We start from the raw sequence: 22,330 nt of genomic DNA on the forward strand, positions 1-22,330 counted from the left end.
CTCTCTTCTTTTTATAACTTTCTCTTTTGTGTAGAAAAAAGTTAGACCAAATTGTCTTACTCCAGCAGTGTGATAAGACATGGTAATTCAATAATTTCTCGGAAAATTACTTGTACTTTGATCTTTTCCCGTTTCTAATCTCTTAATTTTATTGATTAGTACTATCAAGTAAATGTTCGTATTATAATATGGGTCTAAAGTGAAAAAATTCTTTTATTATTATAATCAAAGGAGAAATCACAACTTTGGGGGTTTTGGACTAATGCATTTTGGGAGGGTCCACATTACAAGTCAGATGCATTAAATCTTTTACTGATTACTCTAAAGTAACAGAGTTAATTTCTCTTTAGTGAAAAGTTTACTATTAATTTATAGCTGACTTAAATGACAGTGTTGAGTGGGATCAAGAGAAAGTTTTTATTTTAAGCATTTAGCTACCATTTATATTCATAACGTACAGTAGACGCCACTTAATGTGATCACATCGGAACGAACGTGACTTGATAGCAATAACCGATTGATTACAATACAGTAAGCGAAGAAAAATTTAAGTGAAAAAATTTTTTTTTTACATACGTATTAAAATAAAAATTATTTTAAATTAGGAGTTGTTGCTGTAAAACTCTATAGTATTTAATAGAAATTAATGTACACTGAAGAAAAAGAATTAGTTAGTATACTTACATATTTAATGATGAACTGCAGAAAACAATATAAAATACAAAAGGTTAATAATTAACTGGAAAAAAAATCATCAATTGTTGATTGTTTAGGATTTTTTCTAAGCAAGTCATTTACGAATCGCTCATAATCATAATGTTTATTAAAGTGTTCCGCGTCGGCTTTGTTTTGCACACCTAGATGTAAGATTCCAAGTGCCTCCCTCATCTGAGCAGGCGTCGGAATTTTGTCCTTGATAGCACTTTCGGGTTCATCATCGGCATCAGAATCTTGCGACGAAGCTTGATCTTTGATACGGCTTTGCAAATGTCCTCATCAGTTAACGAAGTAGAAGCCTCAACCTTCTCGTCGATCTCCATCCATGCTTCAAAATTCTCAGCATTCATATCGGGCGGGGGATTGAAAACGTCTTCCATTTCTTTCATCACAACAGCATTGTTGTCCTCTTGTTGATAAAATCCTCCATGACTAAAACAATTTCGAGTTGTTTTTTTTTGAGAAATTTTTCCATGACATTGTTAACAAATGTATGACATCCAAAACATTTTTTTTTTGGCTAGAGCGTTCGCATTAAGATCTTCAGCGTCTTGGTCTTCCATATTTTCTAAGATCCTTGAACGCATTTCCTTTTTGTAATATGCCTTCAAGGCGCGGATAATTCCCTGGTTACACGGTTGAATTAAGGAAGTGGTGTTTGGTGGTAAGAACACGATATTTACCTTCTTTAATGAAACAGTTACATCATGCGCAGTGCAGTTGTCTATGAGCAGGAGTATGTTATGTTTTAGTCGCTTGTCCCATTTCAACAGCCATTCGTTAAAGATGGTGGTAGTCACCCAAGCCGTTTTGTTGGCAAAATAATCGATGGGCTGATTTTTCACATCTTTGAAACAGCGGGGCTTCTTACTTTTTCCAATCACTAAAAGTTTTTCTTTAGTGCCGGTCATACTAGCGCAACATAGCACAGTTAGGCTTTCCTTGGAGGTTTTACACCCTTGCGTACTTTCCTTCTGAAACATGTAGGTTTCTTCAGGCAACACACGAAAATATAGGCCAGTTTCATCAACGTTATTATACATCTTCAAGTGAATATGTGGCAATAAGTTTAGGCCATTCTTCTTTAATCCACTGATCTGCTACATTATCGGCAACTTTTTGTTCACCGTGTGTCCTTCGGAAGAGTATGTTCTGCTTCTTTTTCCAGTGGTGGAACCATCCTTCTGTGGCTACGAAGTTTCCTTTACCCAATTTTGCAGCTAAATCTTCAGCTTTTTGGCGCAAAATCGGACCCTTAACACGAGCGTCTCTGTCACGAACGTTTGTGAACCAGAGTTTTAATGCTGATTCAACCTCTTTGTCTTTTCCATCTCGATTTTTTTTGCAATTCAGATTTTCGTTCAAAGTGCAATTTTTTTCGATATCTTCGCGATTTTTTAAAATTTTGCACGAAAGCGGCTGCGAAACTTTCAATTGAACAGCAGCATTCCTTTGGCTCATTTTCGGCAATTTATCGTAACAATTTAAAATGTCAACCTTTTCTTTCACAGTAAGATCTCTCTGTTTCCTTTTCATTATAAAAAACAAATCTGGTTACAAACCGTATGAACTATGAAAATTTATGCTGATCTTCTTCTGTTTGCGTCTTTTAAACACTTAGATGGGGCAGTTCCACTACCCACCCCCAATTTTATTGTTTGACCAATAGCGACTCGGTAAGTGACCTGCCAACAAGCGATCTGCCCAGATCAAGTGGCGTACCAGAAACAATGTTCTCTTTTGAAGGTCACCCCTTAAACCCTTCCCATAGTGGCTGGGACGCATCATCTGCCACATTGTTTAGTTCTTCTAAAAAGGGGCTCGTGACAAACATTGACTCGTTACTGGCAGGTCTTCTTTTCTCTTTATTTAGGATTTCCGGGAATTTGAAATCGCACAGTGCTACGAAATTTTACAATGCTTGACTGAAAATGGCAAAATACCCTCCTAATAGCACGTGTTTAAAAGATAATATATGAACCCCCGAACACTTTAAACAAAAAAAAAAGTTTTCCTTCTTGTTTTTATTGATTTCAGGAAAATAAAATTTATATATAAACTGATAACAATAAACGAACATTTGATTACAATAAACGATGATTTTTCAATGTATTTTGATATAAGCGGTAGGGACTAAGCGATTTTGATAACATTAAACGATTGATAACGTTAACCCTAATCACATTAAGCGACGTCTACTGTACTACTATTGTGTTCATAATAATACCATTTACCATGATAATTTACAAAGTAACTCAAAAGTGCCTTCCCACCTTTGTACATGTCTTAAAAAAATTAAAAAAACAACAACAAGCCTTTTATTGTTTTGCATACTACTGTGAAACTTTACTAATCAGAAGTAAATTTAGTTATCAAACATTTGACCAATCAAATAAATAAATTTTTTAAATATTAAAACAAGCAAAATAACATAAATTTTTTTTTTAATTAAAAAAATTGTAGCAGCATTTAGATTCACATCAAATATAAGGAGAGATAAATATATCAGTGATATCTATCTGTCCTTATTCTATTTTCAGGCTTTTTAAATTATTAAAAAAATTTTTTTTTTCAATAATAATTTATAATTTTTTTTCTCTTTAAAGATATATTTGTGTCTTTTTTTCTTGATATATATATATATATATGTAGTATCTAAAATACTAGCTTTATAAAATTAAAAGGATCTTTTGAGACTAAACTCAAAAAGAATCATATCTATCTGCAGATAAGCTTATCTGGTCTCTGAGAACATTAAATTTCTCTTTCACATACTTAACTTGGCTCTTCGCGTATACATTTAGTCCCGTTGAATAGCGATGAAATCTTTATTTATAAAATGAATCCACCCCGCACAGTAAGAAGCCAAATTCCCATAAAAATCAAGACTGTTGAGATATTAATTCATCTCCATCTGGTCTTCAGATGTTACAGAACACCGGTCCTAACAAAGAAGATATAAAAAAATAGTCTGGATTATTTGGGTCACATGACATGAAGGAAATTATATGTAACACGTAAAAAAGTGTACACTTATCGTTTAGAAATGAAACTGTAAGCATCTAACCAGGAGCTCTGCTCCGTGTATATATAATTTGTAAATAGATTCCTTTATTCTTTTCTCAATAAAAGCATAGAAACTTCATTTGTTGTCATCCTTATAGAAAAGGATATTAAAAATAATTAAAACATAACTGCGAAAATTGGAATCAACAAAATAATCATTCATGAATGAAAGCTACGAGTAAAGAGTTTACGAGAAAGAACGAGAACGAGCACTACATATATATATACACAATACATATATACAATACATATATACCATTTCGCTTGAAGTATGACATCGAGCATTAATTATCTTAATCATAAATAATAAGTTATTACATTATAAATTAATAGATTAGAAGCTCAGAAAAAATCAGAATAAAGATAAGCAATAAAGATAAGACTGAATGATACTTGAAACCAAGAATTAAAATTCATAATATCCTTGTGGGGGATGATTTGGCTGCAGTTTCTGCCAAAATTTTTTTTTTATAGCTCTCTTAAAATAGTGAAATTTTTTTAAAGAAAAAAAACTATATCTATTTATTTTAATTGTTATAATGAAAGGAGCTGCACATTTATTTATAAAACGTGAGAGGACTATAAAACCCTTTGATCTTCTCTGGTTTCCTGGTCCCTTAGTTTACTGACTGCGGAAAGAGTATGTCATTCCAAATACAGCCCGATTTTGGGCTGTAAAGGGTGAATAGCTATATCTTGAATGATATCAACTACCACATTAAGATACATCAACTTTTGCACATGCAAGTGAGAAGACAATATGGCTTATGAAATTTCATTATTCTTTTGTTGTAACTAATTTCCTGCATTCAGGATTCTGGTAAATGGGTCCAGTCATTAAAGGGAATCAGAAAGAGAGAGAGCTGAACACTTGGCTGTATTTAACCAGCAATCTAATTTACATAGCCACAATGTCAATAACTAACTTAAAGAAATTAACTATTAAAAATTACCCAAAAAATAAAAATATATGCTAATTTCTTGCTTATTATGTGCAACATGGAAAGTACTATCACTGACAACTCACTGTCTGATTATCAAAAGAGGTATAAACGAAACCTCCAAATTATTAAATAAACCTCAAATTTTAAGAAGTAATATCAGTTAATTAGCACTTTATGTTTTGCCAATCAACGAACTGCTACAAATATGTATTGTAAATAATTTCTAATTTGCATTATCTGGGATGAGAAATTTGTCAAATTCTTTGCCTCACTTGAAATATTAAGACACTTAAGAAAATTTATTTTCACTTTCATTACAGTATTAGAAAATGTTGCTACAATATTTTTCTAGAAATTTATAAGCATGAATAAAAATGAATATTTCTGTAAATTTTATTTTATAAAAAATTACTTGTCAAAATTTCTGAGATTTTACGAAAGAAGGATTCTGATTCTCATATCCCTCTATGGCTATGCCAGAGGTAAAATCTAAGGTTGCAATACAATGCATCTAAAGATGACTGAATTTTTGTTTCAGATACGCATGAAAGGTGTAACAGGTGAAATTCAAGTGGATAATCAGGGACGAAGGAGTCATTTCAGTCTTGATCTTCTAGATCTGAAGCCGAAGGGGATCGTCAAGGTACTGAGGTTGGCAGTCCACTTCATTTTGTACGTTCTTTTGTATGTTGGTAAACTTTTTATAGCCATCAGCAGCCTTCATTTGATTAACTACAGGGTTCAATTCGTTATTTTTTTGTATCAATTTAGGATTTGAACTAAGTAGTTTCATAACATCTAAATGAATACATGAATTTTGTCCATTGCATTTTCAAATGTGTTTTTTATCTTTTAAATGTTATGTGAAGGGCATTTTTGGTCTTCATTATTAATTTTACCATAAGGCGTTATTTCCTTTTCATAGGATTTATTAATTAGTTAAAATATGTTAGATTTTAACTTTTTTATTGCCATATTTGAGTATGTTTCTATGTCTAAATTTAAGTTTTAAAAGTAAGTGAAATTTAATTATTACTGTTATTATTGTTATTATCTGTATATTTATTTCTTTTATGTGACACTAAAAACATGAATATTTTTCTAAATTTGCAACACCATAGTCATCTATGATAATTCATTTTGTTAATAGTAATAATAAGTAATATATTAAGTAGTGTTAAATACTAAGTTAGATGTTAAGTATTTATTTAGATTCATTTTGTTAGGCAGCTTAAGAGATAGTTTATGTAGTGTTAATTAGTTTATTATATGTTAAGTGTTTATTTAGAATAATTTTGTATTCTTATAGAAATAAAAATCTGGTTATGAAGTAATTATTTAAATTTATTTTTGATCTTATCTAAAATGGCTGCAGAAATTTAAAATATGAACAGTGCTATGGTGCCACATACTGCCATACCAATTAATGGTGATGGAGCTTACCCTTTATAAGCAATAGCGTATATATTATACTATATTTTATAAGCTATACTATATATTATAAGTTATGTCTTGAGAGGCACATAAGGAAGTAGTACAGCACATAATATAGCATTTAGAAAAGATTTTAATCTAACCTCATTACAGAGTTGGAAATAATTTAAATATTTCTGCTGCTCTCTATGTTAAAATGTTCCAAACTGATGGTGGTTTGAGGGGTTTAAAGGCTGTCGGACAGATTCTAAATTATTACTAAAATTCAATTACTTTAAAGATCTTTGAAAATATTGTGGACATTTCTTGAAAATTAATAATCCAAGTACTTTTGTGTGAGTAAAGCTGCGGGCAACAGCTAGTTATTTATAAAATGTTAAATATCACAATTTTTTGGAGATACAACTACCACTAGGACGCATACATATGGAAACAGTTGCATAGATTCAATAGTATCTGTTCAATTGTATCACATCATGGGTTTTGTTAATAAAATCAACACTAATTAACTTTTAACCCTCCTCTTACTAAACTATTGGGACCTTATTTTCCAGATTGCTGCCACCATTGATATGTGGAGGGTCTGGAATCCAATTTCTAGAAAAAGGTATTTTTATTTTGAGAAAGTACATTTTTGTCAGATTTCGTACTTAAGTAATTAATATAAAATACTAACTAAATAGAATGTTTGTATCCCACAAAACACTAAAATTGCATATTAATAAACAAAAATGATTAAGTGCTTGATATTTCAGCACAATTTTCTGTTATTAATATTTTAGCAAAAATGGCACGAAAACTATTTGGTGATAGTTATGATTTTTTGATATATGTTATGTACATATTCATAAAAATTTGCATTTTTGTTTTAATAAGTTAACTGGTTAAGAGACATAGTCAAAATCAAACAAAAATAAAGAGCAATTTGTGGCTACTTGTCAGTTAGCAGTTTAAATGGTGGTTTTTCTCCTTTAAAATGTCTTATAATAAAAATAAAAAATAAATTTTTTTTATATAAGCATGGATTTTCTAGAATCATATATAGGAGAAACTTTTTTGTAAAAATACGAAAGTGCCTTTAATTTATTTCGTCTTATGCCCTGAAATTTGCCACCGAGTCAGGACAGTTACTTTTTTTACGTATTTCCTTTATATATGTTCTCTATATTAGGCATTATCAAAACATTTGGAATGCACACAAAAGCACTATGTGACCACCAGTAGTCTACAATTATGTGCTCATTAATAGTGCAAAATAATTTTTAAAAAAACGTACAAATAAAAATATATATCAGAAATTCATATTTTGCTGCTTATAAATAAGCATTCAAATCATAAATGAATTTTTTAGAAACACCGCTTGTTTTATCTAATATCTGCTAAAACTAATAAAAAAGATATTAGATTATTTCCATTAGTATCATCCTTTTAAGAAACTTTTCATCATACTACACCATTATTTTAGTAATATAATCTGTATGGATAAATTGAATATACATATTACATATATATAACATAATAAAGACGAAATGGAAAAAGGAGAGAATAACGAAGAACTTATATTTAATTTTATATATATATATATATATATATATATATATATATATATATATATATATATATAAATTAAGGTTGATTCTAAATATCATAGGACGAATTTGGAAAGGAGATAGGGCACATCTTAAATGCATATGTGCATAGGAACCCATGACCGGAAATGTTATTTTAAGCTGTCAGGGGTGCTTTCCTATTATCAACTGTTTTTGCGTGTGATTTAAACAGGTGCTTTTATCTAGAACACCTAAAAATAGTGCATATTATGAAGCTGTTATTATTTACTTTATTTTATTATTTACATGTAGAAACAGTTCATAATAGTAAAGCGTCCTAGCAGTCGGACAGTGATATTTCTGGTCATGGGTTCTAATGCAAGTCTTAATCCTTATGCTGGGCCCTATCTCCCCTTCAAATTTGTCCTATGATTTTAGAATTGCCTTATATCTATACACACACCTTAAATCTTAAAGTTAGTTTTTTGATATATTACTATGCAAACTCAATTCTTTACTTCTTAATGTTTTGTTCTTAATGAGATGATGAAGAAAATGTACAACATTGCCCAAAATTTGCCAACTAATATGTTCATATGGGAATTCATGTTACAAAATTGGACTAAAAAATGTACTTTCTCTGAATAAACATACGGTCAACTGTCCTTTTTGAGACCCTAATTATCAAATTTAAACTCCAACAAAATCACACTAATAAATATTTTTAAATACTAATATTTATAAATACTAATAAATATTTATAAATACTATAATATTTATAAATAAATACTATACATATTGGATTTTTGAAAATCCATTATATTTATAGAAAGTGGTATTCATTTTTAAGCAACTCTAATTTATTTTTACTCAAACATTTTAACAGCTTGGTCTCACTTGTAACCTTTCACTACTTGAGACAATAAAACAAAAACTACAACAAAAAAACATAACAAATAATATTCCCAACAAAAGTAACAAATTTACCTTTTTTATGTCCACTTTTAGCATTTAAAACCAATTTTAATTTCTTTAAGATTAATTTTAATTCCTAGATACACTAGCGATTATCCACTTAATATTATTACACAAAAAATGCTTTTAGCCTCTAAATAATGAGACTTAGTTTAGACCTAATCTAATATCCTATTATCTCGTTGCATAAGTATATATATATCTCGTTGCATAAGTTGACCCCCTATTTTTGATTGCGAGATAGCAAATTTCTGGGATGTCATGTTGTTGGGATCTTCCATGTAATTCCACTGGCGCTAGTATCGCGGTTGTGATATAACTGCAACTGTGTTTACATTGTATGTTTCAGTTTCGGTTTCCAGTATGTTCTATTTGTTGATGTGTTCTATGTACGTATTGTGAATAAAGTTATTGTTATGTTATAAGTTATCAATATGAGTGCTATCATTGTCAATCATCCTAAATACATATCCCATGCCTTATAATAAACGGTCACAACAGTTTTGGCGACGAGGTGAAAAATAAGAAGAAATAATCAATAGAATTTCAAGATCGTTCAAAAACGAAACTTCAAAATGGATGAAATTTCAAAACGGAAATGTTTCAAGTAATTGAATTCAGGTACTGTAATTAATTTAAATTTTCAACTATTTTTCCAAACTTTCAATATATAAATAATGAATGCTGAACAATTCCAAACATTTATTGCTGCATTTAATCAGCAACAACAAGCAATGATAGCACAAATCGAAAAACATTTTTCAAAAGAACAGTCTATTGATTCATCAGTAAATCTTGTTAATGTGCATCCTTTTGAAAATTATGATTCAAAACGTGAAAAATTTTCATGCTATTTAGAAAGATTTGAAAATTATTGTTCTATGAAGGGTGTTATTGATAAAGATAAAATTGCTCAACTTCTATGTGTATCTATTGGTTCATCACACTATAATAATTTGGCAGCTTTTCTTGGACCAGAGAAACCAGTCAAACAATTATCACATGATAATCTTGTGAAAGCTTTCAAGCAAATGCTAATTCCTAGAAAAAATGTAGTTGTTTCTCAACATTATTTTTTAAATATATATCAAAAAGAACATGAATCAATTTCAGAATTTGTAGCTGCTTTGCAACGTGATATAGTTGAATGCGAATTTTCTGTGAAATGTGACTGTGATAAATCAGTAACAATTGCAGATGTTTTTCTCCGGGCTCAGTTCATTCGAGGATTGCGTGATGACTGGTTGCGCGAACAGGTGCTACAATCAGATTTAATAACTTTCGATGATGTCTTATCAAAGGCGATTGCTCTGGAGGCGTCCAAAATCGAAAGTAAAGAACTAACTCAAAAAGGTTCTCCACGCTCTACTTCTTACGCTTTAAGTGACAATAATAGAGTTTCAAATTTCTCAGCACGTCATAGAAATCGTTCCAGTTCACGATCTAGTTCTCAACGCCAGAAACCAGATTATAGAGCCCTTGGTATTGAAAATCTATGCATCAGATGTGGCAGAAATAATCACCAAGTCAAAGATTGTCGAATTAATAAAACTAAACTAAAATGTGATTCATGCAAAAAAATAGGTCATGTTAGTAAAGTCTGCATTTCAACTTTAATTAAGATGCCACGAAAGTCAATGAATTCCAGTCCCAGACCTTCTCTTCATGCTGTTTCAGCAGAAGTACATGATCAAAATATTACATTTGGTGTCAACTCTATTCACAGCTCTTCACCATGCTATAAAGTTATAGATTTATTTGAAGTTTGCCATGACTCTGACAAATATATCGTCTCTGTATACCTCAATGGGAAGCTACAACATTTCGAAGTAGATTCTGGAGCAAAGTTTTCCCTACTTTCAGAAACTGATTTTGAACGTTTAAATTTAAATGTGCCCTTGGAAAAATCAAACATTGCTTTTCGTACTTATTCTGGAGATATTATTCAACCCAAGGGGAAAGTGCATGTAAATGTTGCATTTCAAAACAAAAACATTACAGGTGAACTTCATATTGTTCCAGCTGGATGTGCAGCTATTCTAGGCCGTCAATGGATTCGAGCCTTAGAAATCGAACTTTTACAAATAGATGCTAATATATCAAACACTTCAATTCATAAATCACCAGTGTATCAAATCAACCCTCTCAATTCACTTTTGGAAAAATTTTCACACCTCTTTGAAGAACGAGTTGGTTGCGTCCCTCATTTTCAAGTATCACTTCAACTTAGGGATGGAGTAAAAGCCATTTTTACTAGGGAGCGTGACGTTCCTTATGCTCTCCGGGACCGCGTCAATAAAGAATTGGACTCTCTTGAGGCAGATGGAATAATATCCTTAGTGCCTGCTAGTGATTGGGGGTCACCATTGGTTGTCATTCCAAAACCAAACGGTGGAGTTCGATTATGTGTTGATTACAAATGTGGAGTCAATGAACGATTAATTCAATCAAATCATCCAGTAAGAAGGATAGATGATGTGCTTCATAGTCTTCGAAATTCAAGATATTTTTGTAAACTTGATTTATTTAAAGCCTACCTACATTTAAAAGTTGATGAAGATAGTAGCATGATACAGACCATTTCAACACATCGTGGTACGTATCGCATGCATAGGCTTAGTTTTGGAATCAAGACAGCACCATCAGAATTCAATCGCATTCTTTCTCAAATTCTCAAAGGGTTACCAAAAACAGAATCTTACTTTGACGATATTATTATACATGGTGAAACACTTCAAGAATGTACTGAAAATTTAGAAGCTTGCTTACAAAGACTTTCTGACTATGATCTGCACATAAATAAACAAAAGTGTTCCTTCTTTCAAGAGAAAATCGAATATCTCGGACATGTTATTGAATATAATAAGATAAGTAAATCGCCAACAAAAATTCAAGCTGTTCAAGAAATGCCAAGACCATCAAATATTGAAGAAATCAAACGATTTTTAGGACTTGTAACTTACTACTCCCGTTTTATGCCAAATTTTTCAACTGTATCATACCCACTTCGACGGTTGCTAAGAAAAAACCAGCCTTGGTTATGGACTGCAAGTTGTGAATCGGCATTCCTGAAACTGAAAAATGAACTTACCAGTGATAGAGTTCTTGTTCCTTTTGATCCTAGTTTACCAATTGTCCTGACCACAGATGCCAGCCCTACGGGAATTGCAGCAGTATTGAGTCACTCTAAACAAGGTGTAGAAAGACCTATTGCTTACGCATCTCGTTCACTTACCAACTCCGAACAAAACTATAGCCAATTAGATCGAGAGGCTTTAGCTATTATTTTTGGTGTTACACAATTCTTCAATTACTTATTTGGTAAACATTTCAAACTTATTACTGACAATGAGCCACTAACAAGAATTTTTCATTCTCATAAGGCACTACCACGTATGACTTCAGCACGATTACTTCGCTATGCTTCCTACTTATCAAGTTTTGATTACTCAGTGCAATTCAAAAAGGGATCTGAAAATGAAAATGTCGATTGCCTGTCTAGAGCTCCAATTCAAAAACCCGAAAACTCAGTCGATAAATTTATAGGGGAAGAAGCAAATCAAATATGTGCCGAAAAAATTTTCCAGATTTCAAGTGAGAAAATAACATCTTTAACAATCCAGTCTGAAACAAAGAAAGATCCAGAATTCAGCGAAATAATTGAAAGGCTGAACAACAAGTCTGAAGATTCAGAATTTACAGTGTTTGATGGCATACTTTTTAGAAGAGAAAGAGTAGTTATTCCAAAAAGCTTACGTTCAAACATACTAAAGGAACTTCACGAAACTCATCTAGGAATAACTAAAATGAAGCAACTGGCAAGACAGTATGTTTATTGGCCTGCCATTGATCGTGACATTGAAAATTTAGTCAAAGGATGTGAAGGCTGCGCATTGACAAAGTCTAATCCTCCAAAGGTATCTGTCCATCCGTGGGAATCTCCAGCAGATAACTGGGACAGAATTCATATAGATTATGCAGGTCCATTTGAAAATTACTATTTTTTGGTGTGTGTTGATGCTAAGTCCAAATGGGCAGAAGTCGAAGTCATTAAAGATGCCCCAACTAGTTCAAAAACTATCCTTTTGATAGAAAAAATTTGTTCTTTTCATGGCTATCCACAGGTTATTGTATCTGATAATGCTTCAATATTTCAAAGTGAAGAATTCCATTCCTATTGTTCTAATCGAGGAATATTTCAAAAATTCATCGCTCCAGGACATCCTGCCACCAATGGCCTTGCAGAGCGAAACGTCCAAACCTTAAAGCAAAAGTTAAAAGCTTCTTTTCTTGAAAAATCCTCAATCCCAAGTAAAGTTCAAAACATATTATTCCGTTATAGAGCAACACCTCTAGCTTGTGGACAGTCACCTGCTCAATTATACTTACATAGAAAAATCCGCATACGTTTAAACTCAATCTTTCCTTATCATCCAACACCATCAACAGTTTCCAGTACTCCTGTAAGATCTTTTTCAGTGGGGGAGAGAGTCCAGGTGAGGTTGTTCATAAATAACCATAACGTATGGCAGTTTGGCAAAGTCGTGAAAAAGTATGGTACACGTCATTATTTGATTTTACTAGACTCAGGTCGGCAATTAAAGAGACACATAAACCAATTAAGATCAACATTAATTCCAGAGAAAAAAAAGTGTGTGACTTTTGGGCCAACCCAGTCTTTTGACATACCTAGACCATCTAAGATCTTCTCACCTACTCAGCCTAGTATTCCAGAACTTCCAACAAATTCCAAACAGGACGTTGTGACAAAACCAAAAAGAAAGAGACAATTACCTACACGCTTTAGGGACTTCGTAATGTCATAAGCATATTTCAAATCTGTTTTAAGTATTTTCAATTAAGTGTATTTTTCAAACATATTCAATTTTTAAGTAGCTAATGTTTTCAATTAACTGTTATTTCAATTCTAATTAAGTGGGGGAGACTGTTGGGATCTTCCATGTAATTCCACTGGCGCTAGTATCGCGGTTGTGATATAACTGCAACTGTGTTTACATTGTATGTTTCAGTTTCGGTTTCCAGTATGTTCTATTTGTTGATGTGTTCTATGTACGTATTGTGAATAAAGTTATTGTTATGTTATAAGTTATCAATATGAGTGCTATCATTGTCAATCATCCTAAATACATATCCCATGCCTTATAATAAACGGTCACAACACATGTGTACAAGTTGGACCTTGAAAGAAATCAAATATAAAAATTTCTAAAATTAAAAACCATGAAAAAAAGTAAGTAAGAATTAATTAGGATAAGGATGAAACAGAGTCCATTACAGATGGATCCATATTATAATACAACAAATATTATTGAATCCAGCACAGATGATTTTCTGGAATCTTTATATTTGTAGTTTTATGGTGTGTTTTTAGTTTTCATTGTGTTATATTTTTGAAATGCTCTTGAGGAAATCATCTTTACTTTTCATATTCTTAATTTTTTTCTGAATGTAATTTAAAACATTGCTTTAAAATAAACCTTTGTATGTAAATAAAATATGACAAGAGGAAATGCAAAATTAGTTTTATATAACATATTAAAAATAGTTTTTAAAAGGGGTAAATTGATACACAGTTATTCATATCTATTCCATTGTTAATAATGCATCGATATTTCATGATCAAAAAATGTCTGACCTTACAACTGGTGTATAAGTCAATCTCCTGATTTTCGTAACATTTTGGGGGTTTGAAAAGTCTACTTAAGCATCCAGATATATGGTAATGAAAAATGTATAGCTGAAATTGTCTTTAAAAAACCTTAGTTTATTATTATACCAAAGCTGTCGGCAATATTTTTATTTTCTTCAGTAAAATGAAATGAAGATTTTCCATGGATACAAAAAGAAATCTATTTTTATCAGTGATATGAAGGCTTGCACAGGGGAAGTCATTAGTTTTTGTACAGACTGTTCTTAGTATTGATGTTAAAATGAAAATGATCCTGATTGTAATTATACTTTCATGTTATACCTATTTTTTCACAAATCTTACCTAACACTTTAAATTATTGCTTCTTAATATGGAATTTAGAATTACTTACATTTTTTATATAAATGAAAAGAGAGTGTCTAAAAATATCAATTTTGTACAATATTTATTGCAATGCATTTTTACTTAGACTAAAAAAGGTAAATAGAAATTAAATCTCTACAATTTATTTATTTATTTATACAATCTCTACAATTATGAATTAATACTGAAGCAGAATAAAAAAAAAACTGGACTGCGAAGCCAATGGTCACAGATTTGAATCCCTTTCAGGACACCAATCTCTGTCTAATGTGTAAATGTTGTCCATTCTATATATCTGTGGCAGTGTGGGAGCTGGTAATGTTGCTCATTGCCATGACTCAGGTAGCTTTAAATGAGCAACACTTCTAGCATCCTTCATGGCAAAGAACTTAAAAGTTCAGTGCCAGCCATTAGAAAAAAAAATTTTAATTGCCTAAGTTTTTGATTTAAAAACAATTTTTTTAAAGAAAAAGAACCGCACAAAGTGTGTCATATTCTGCTGCTATATGGGAGTGAGAATGCAACACTGTCTCCTAAATGCTTATAGACAATTTTTGTTTACTTCAAAATATGTTTTACAATTATATGTCCTATTCAATGTTCAACTTTTTGATTATGTAAGAAATGAAATGTCTGTTACAGGTTGGTGAATGGAATCCCAAGCAACATTTAATATTTACAGGAAATTATTCAAAAGACCTTTCAGATGTAAAGGAGAATTTGCAAAACATACGGCTACGTGTTACTTCCATTCTGGTGATTTTTAAAATTTTAATCATTTATGTCTACTTATATTATGTTAATATCTGTATTGTTTACATTTTGGGGCAGAAATAAAAATTACAAAAATTAATTTCTTTCGTTAAAACCTTTAGTGCGGGTGAAAGAATTTACCTCGAATTACTATAACACTTCTTTTTCTCTACCAATGGTAAGCCTTTAAGAATTTCTGACACCTCAGAAGGCTATGAACCAATTTTTTGGACACTTGTTGGCCTAACAATCCTTTGAGGACTTCAGCCTGCCTCTAGAAAACCCTCCATTCTTTACAGTTCTGAGCTTTTGACTTTCATTTATTGATGTTTATTTTTTTCAAGTTCTCTTCATCATCTTCTAGCCATGTTCTTCGTCTTCCATGTGACCTAGAGCCACTTGGTTTCAAATCGAAAATCTTTTTTTTGTAATTTTAATATTCATACACTGAATATGACAGAAACACTGCAATATCCTTATCTTTATATGAATGACAGTATCAATGTCTATTGATTTTGAAGAGAAAATCTTTTTTTCAGTTCTTTTAGTACTCATTCTCTGAATGTAACCCAACCATCATTTACAACTCCTTATCAATACGTGAATGAAAATATTTATGTCTCAATACTTTTTCATTATATTAGAATAATGATTTTGCATTTCAAGGAGATAAATAAAATCTTGTATTGTGCAAATTTGAGTTTTCCTAGAAAACTTTTTCATCACTTTTTATTAATTTTTAAATGAGCTCCTTATAGTTTAATTAAAATTAAAATTTTGAAAAATTCAATCCATATTTAGTAAAATTAAATTTTTTATTGAATAGGAGTGTCAGCATTGAAAACTTTTTTTTAGGTATCTGAAATAATTGTACCAGAAATTTACATTTTTTCATTTCTTTAAAAGTAATGTTTGACTTTGTTGATCTCAACTCAAACTTTGCATTACAGGTATAATTACAGATATAATACAAATATAAACAAATAAAAAATAAATATTTATACAAAAATAAAAAATAAATATTTGTATTATATTTCAGATATAATACAAATATTTATTTTTTACATTTTGACATCTTGTTACTATTGATAATTCAAAGAACTCTTGGGTTACAAATAACTAATAATTTTCCTAGATTATACTCTCAAGTTGTTATACTTTTAAAAAAAAAAATTCATTTTTATTGTTTTTGATTCCTTATAATCATTTTAATTGAAATTCATTTTATTATAATTAAATTGCTTTTTGAATGCAATTTATGCACATTTCTTTTCATTTAAAAAAACAATTATTTTAAACAAATTTTTAGCATATGTTTAAAAATGATCAAATATCATTTAAGCTTATGTTAACCTTGATGTCTCTTAATATTAAATGCTCTAATGAGTACTTTTATTTAAAAATAAATATTCATAAACTTTTTTGTGCTTGAATAATTGCTAAACCTCTGGTATATTACTATGTAATTGATATCACTTACAACAAATTCAACTAAAACAGATTCAACTTTACTTTTACTGTAAAGTAAAAGTAAAGTTGAATCTGTTTTAGTTTAAAGTTGAATCTGTTGGCTGTTTTTAATTCAAATGAATCAGCAAATACTATAATACCATAAAAATATTAAAGATAAAGAAAAAACTGAAATTGCAAAATCTGTAAAAATACAACAAAAAATATAATTTTATTTTCATAATTGCCATTCGTTTCATATCTCTATCCCACTAATGCCAAAAGTCTCAGTATTCCACATTATAGTATTTTCTTGAAAAAAGGCACCATCTACTCTACAAACAATGTATATAATTTTATTTTTAAAAATAATAAGGAAAAAATAATCAATTTGTAAAAATATTAATGAAAACTAAGATTTATCAGAATCACTGATAATACACTGATAATACAATGTAAAATATAATGAAAATTGGGCTGGTTAGAAGCTAGGTTGAACTCGCTAATGTCCCACACCTTTAAGTCTCTGTGCAACTTTTTGGGAATTGCATTAAAAAAATTTTTAAATGTACATTTTTAAAATAAAAACAAAGATGAAAGAAATGTAGAGCACTATTCTGAAATCTGATGTAAAATGTTAGACACTAAATTCACACCCTATTCTATTTAAGCTAGGTACATTCTCCTAATGTATTCATTTATATGAAGGCCTTATTGTGATCAGTTTATGTAAAAGTCTTATCTGATAAATAATGAAAAAGTGGTAGCAAATCTTTAAGCATGGATTATTGAAGAACTAAACCTTAATTATGTGTCTTCACTATAAATATTTTTATATTATTATTTTACCAGAAATTGATTAGAAGTTTTGTGACCACTTTCTTGAGAGTGTCCTTTAAATCTCTTTTTAATGGAGAATTTCTTGATACCTTAATAAATCATTAATTTAGTGAAATTTTCTCATCAAAATGAAAATCTTTATAATTAATAAATAATTTTTTGCTCCTGCATATTTTATTGAGATTAAGAATGCCAAAAGGAAGTATCTATTCAATTGTTGAAAAATTGGAGCACTAACACTTTTATTTTTGCAAAATTGATACTTTAATTGACTTTCATTTTTGACAAACTCTATAGTCATAATTTGTGCCTTAGTATAGAGGGCGCTAATTAGAAATAGACAAAATAAAGTATAAGTCATTAGTAATTATTAAAAACTACGAACAGTTATAAAAATTACAAATTATTTGCGAAAACGCTTTATTTCATAAGGCAACAGAGCTTTAGAAAAACAGCTGTAATTTTTTTTAAGGAACATGAAAACATTTTTTAATACATATTTATAATTTATGAATTTAATTTATCCAGCTCTTTTTCTCCACAGAGCAAACCATACACGATGGAAAAGAAAGGAGAATATCTTCAAGGAAATCAAAAATATGAAGGATTCTGTGTGGATTTAATACATGAAATTTGTCAAAGACTGAAGTGTCAGTATGATTATAGAATTGTAGCAGACAAGAGTTATGGAAACAGGCAAGATAATGGATCTTGGAATGGTATGGTTGGAGAAGTAGTAAATAGGGTAAGAATTTCAAAAGCATAATTTTAAGGTAATAAATTGCAATTTTAAATAACTATCATTTTAATAGTGGAAGAAGTTATCCTAATCCTGTTTTATAATATAAAATCAATAAGTAATTTGTTGTAACATTGCAATAAATTTTTCCATGAGTATCGTGGATGATGGACAATAGTACTGAGATAGCACCTTTAGAATTTCAGAATGTAGCATTTTCCTAACTGTAGCATTTTCCACTGCACACAGGAAGACATTTCAAAGTGAAAATGTTTTCTTTCCAATTTAAGTTGACAATGAATATATTTTTCATTATTATCAGTAATTTTGTTGAATCTAATAAGGATTTTTGCTTGCATTAAATATTTTTCAAGGTTAATTCCTTCAACAAAATTTTGCAAAGCATTTGCATGCAGTGGCATGATAGAAGTGGATGAAGAGCTTCAATAAAGTAAAGTTTTTTTAAAATCACTTATCGTCAACGTAAGGCACATTATTTTATAAGTGATTTTATTATTGTAATAAAGAACTGATAACAAAAAATATCAGTTATTAACTCCTGTAATAATAGTCATTAAGCACTAATATACCCATAAATTTAATAAAGTGATTAGAATAAGAAATATGTAGGTGTTTATACTAATTGATAAATAATTGAGATTTGAATATATAATAATAAGGGTTGCATTGAAGTGGAGAAAATTTAATTTCTTTTCTATTTTGACTATTTGTTTTGTGTCATTTTAGGAAGTTGATTTAGCAATTGGAGATCTCACCATTACACTTGAACGAGAATTAGCAGTTGATTTCACAATGCCATTTATGAACCTTGGAATTAGCATTTTGTTTAAAAAACCAGTAAAAAGTAGTCCGAAACTTTTTTCTTTCCTTGCACCTTTCTCATTTGAAGTTTGGGTTTATATGGCAACAGCTTACTTGGGAGTAAGTTTATTGCTTTTTGTTTTGGCTCGCTTTTCACCATATGAATGGGTGAGTCCTCATCCGTGCAATCCTAAAACTGAATATTTAGAAAATACATTCTCCTTACTCAACAGTTTTTGGTTCACCATTGGCTCACTTATGCAGCAAGGCTCTGACATTGCCCCAAAGTAAGTTTACTCATTATCTGTTTAAAATTAAATCTCATTACATGAAATTTTTATATAAATGAATATTATCTCGATTTCATTTATTACCATAAAATAGTAGAACCATGAAACAGTGAGAAAAATATTGTACTAACTCATTTTCATATCATTTGCATTATTCTGCAGGGTCTGATTTAGTTAACTGGGAACTGTAGGCTCAAAACTGCTATTGGCCCCACTGGTCATAATTTTGAAACAAGTGTGTATCATGTTAATATACAAAGCCTTTTTGAGGATTTATAACATAAGAGTTATGTATATAATATCATATATTATATACAGTAGGGAACCGATTATCCAGAACGGTCGGGACCATCGCTATTCCGGATAACTGATTTTTCCGGTTTTCTGAATCGCTACAAAAAGCCGTTTTTTTATAGTTAAACCCAACTAAAAAAAAAAATTATTTGGAAATAATCTTAAAAATAAGAAAAAACGATGGAACGATGAAAAACACTAATGATTATTTCCAAAATGATGGTAAGGTAAACATCTTTAAAAAAAGAAAGAAAAATCGTAAAATCTCATGAGGAAATTTTTTTTTTTTTTTTTTAAAAATGGCGAGAAAATTATTGAATTTTGTTCCGGTTTTCTGATTTCCGGAGAACGGGTTCGGTACTGTACTTATAAGTATGATATATTAAGTACTGAATTTAAGCTTATATTTATTTACATTTTTGTTATAATTTTTAATGGACAATTCTCAAGGGAAAAAAAACAATATTCGTAAAATTTTTAAGCCACTCCTAGCCTTAGGTCTCTTTGGTCTAATAAAAAATTGAGCACTGATGTTAAGCAATGTGAAAGGCTGTAAATTTGGTCACATTGTTCAAACATAGAAACTTTCATTTCATCAAATATATCTAGAATTCGAAAAACTTCCAATTGCAATAAAAAATAAAGTAACTTTTATGATTTAACCAATTATTAGCTTTATGAGTCTAAAACTAAATAATTTAGTTTTTATATTCATGAGTATTTATTTTATTTTTGAGTTACTTTTTTAACTAGGAACTTACATACAAAAGTCTTAAAAAATAATCAGGTTTCTTAAAAAAAACCTGTTACTATCATATTATTTTGTATACAGGATGGTCATAAAATAACTTTTCATATGAAATCCTTATTGACCTGTTCACTTAAGTAGTTGAAATTAAATTTCAGGTGGTGTTACTTGATGGTATGGGTTTGTGATTACCTATATATAATGATTTATAACGGTAGAGCTCTCACAGTTACAGTGAACCAATTCAAACTTTTCAAGTAACAGGACCCATTTTTTCACCTTAACATGAGTATTACAATATAAAACATAAAATGAAGTTGGAATGAAATGTCTAGTTTATAAAACAGTTGCGCTAGTAAAGATAAAGAGAGCAAAAAGCAGCATTGCAAATTGCTGTGTTTTCTTATTAATTCTCAATGTAGTCAGAGCCCTCTCATTAGATCGGACTTCAACAATTCAATTTTGACAAATCAGAGCAGATAAAACACTCTAGAGTTCATCTTTGCCTAGAACTGTTGTTTTTCATGCTTGAAATATGGTTCCAACTCAACTTTATGTTCTCTTTTTTTAAGATCATGTCTTGATGAAAAAATAGGTAATGCCATACTAAAATTTTGTAATTTGTCCACTATAAGTTACCATGAGAGCTCGATTGTTGAAAATCAACAGGATCTTCGGTTATTATCCTTAAATTACTCTATTTCATTTTGAAACAAATGAAACAAACCTTAAGAGGCTCATATAAAAGAAATATTATAAGACTACCCTATACTTAGACATATTTTTTTCTATAAAGTCTTGGTATGAAAGTGAGCTGGTTGTAAATCCTCTAAATTCTTACTAATGACTTTGTTAAAAAATTTTCCCTCATAAAAATCACACTAAAAATTCAAAAAATAGAATCATCACTTGGTTTAATATAATCATTTTAATTATTTTATGCTGTGATCAATTGCATTTTGATTTCATATTGTGTTTTAAAATATACAGGGCAACTTCAACTCGCACTGTGGCAGCCCTCTGGTGGTTCTTCACACTTATAATGATATCTTCATATACTGCAAATCTTGCAGCTTTTTTAACAGCAGAGAGAATGAAAAGTCCAATAGAAAGTGCTGAAGATTTAGCTCGTCAATCTGATATTCAATATGGATGTGTAAAATCTGGTTCAACAAGAAAATTTTTTGAGGTATAAAGCTATTTTATTATTTAGTAGTACTATGAATGATTACTGTGAACAAATAGGATAATAATAAATAATTAGCATCATGAATTTCAATTGCTAATTTGTTTCAGAATTCCCAGCTTCAACCATATAAAAGAATGTGGACTGCTATGCAATCTGCTCAACCAGGAGTATTACTTACTAACAATGATGAAGGTATAGAGAGAGTAAAAAAAGGAAATTTCGCTTTTCTTATGGAATCAACAACTATTGAATACTATACTGAAAGAGACTGTGAATTAACACAAATAGGAACGCTTCTAGATTCTAAAGGATATGGTATTGCTACTCCACCTGGTATGTAATTAAAGAAAGGAGTGATTTTGAATTTATTTTCTGTGACATAATTTTAATAAAAGGAAGTTTGGTTGTTCACATCATATCAAAGCTACAGTCATGGGTAGGACTACAAGTTTGTCATAAAAAAAGACGATTGAAATTTGAGGAAGC

At 30.2% G+C, this 22,330-nt stretch overlaps 1 protein-coding gene across 5 annotated transcripts in view; it reads left to right on the forward strand.

Annotated features, from left to right (window-relative positions):
• LOC107453363 (glutamate receptor ionotropic, kainate 2) overlaps window positions 1–22,330 on the forward strand; it is a 51,341-nt gene that overhangs the window by 20,542 nt on the left and 8,469 nt on the right. For all 5 annotated transcript variants that reach the window (XM_016070169.4, XM_016070168.4, XM_043041143.2 and 2 more), the window contains 6 exons: window positions 5,266–5,370; window positions 15,363–15,476; window positions 18,307–18,507; window positions 19,249–19,610; window positions 21,646–21,844; window positions 21,952–22,177. In XM_016070169.4, coding sequence (XP_015925655.4) covers window positions 5,266–5,370; window positions 15,363–15,476; window positions 18,307–18,507; window positions 19,249–19,610; window positions 21,646–21,844; window positions 21,952–22,177 — 1,207 coding nt within the window. The remainder of the gene's footprint in view (window positions 1–5,265; window positions 5,371–15,362; window positions 15,477–18,306; window positions 18,508–19,248; window positions 19,611–21,645; window positions 21,845–21,951; window positions 22,178–22,330) is intronic.

Source organism: Parasteatoda tepidariorum, chromosome 12 (assembly GCF_982258835.1).
Source record: "Parasteatoda tepidariorum strain Cologne lab strain chromosome 12, Ptep-v5.0, whole genome shotgun sequence".
Lineage (NCBI taxonomy): Eukaryota > Metazoa > Arthropoda > Arachnida > Araneae > Theridiidae > Parasteatoda > Parasteatoda tepidariorum.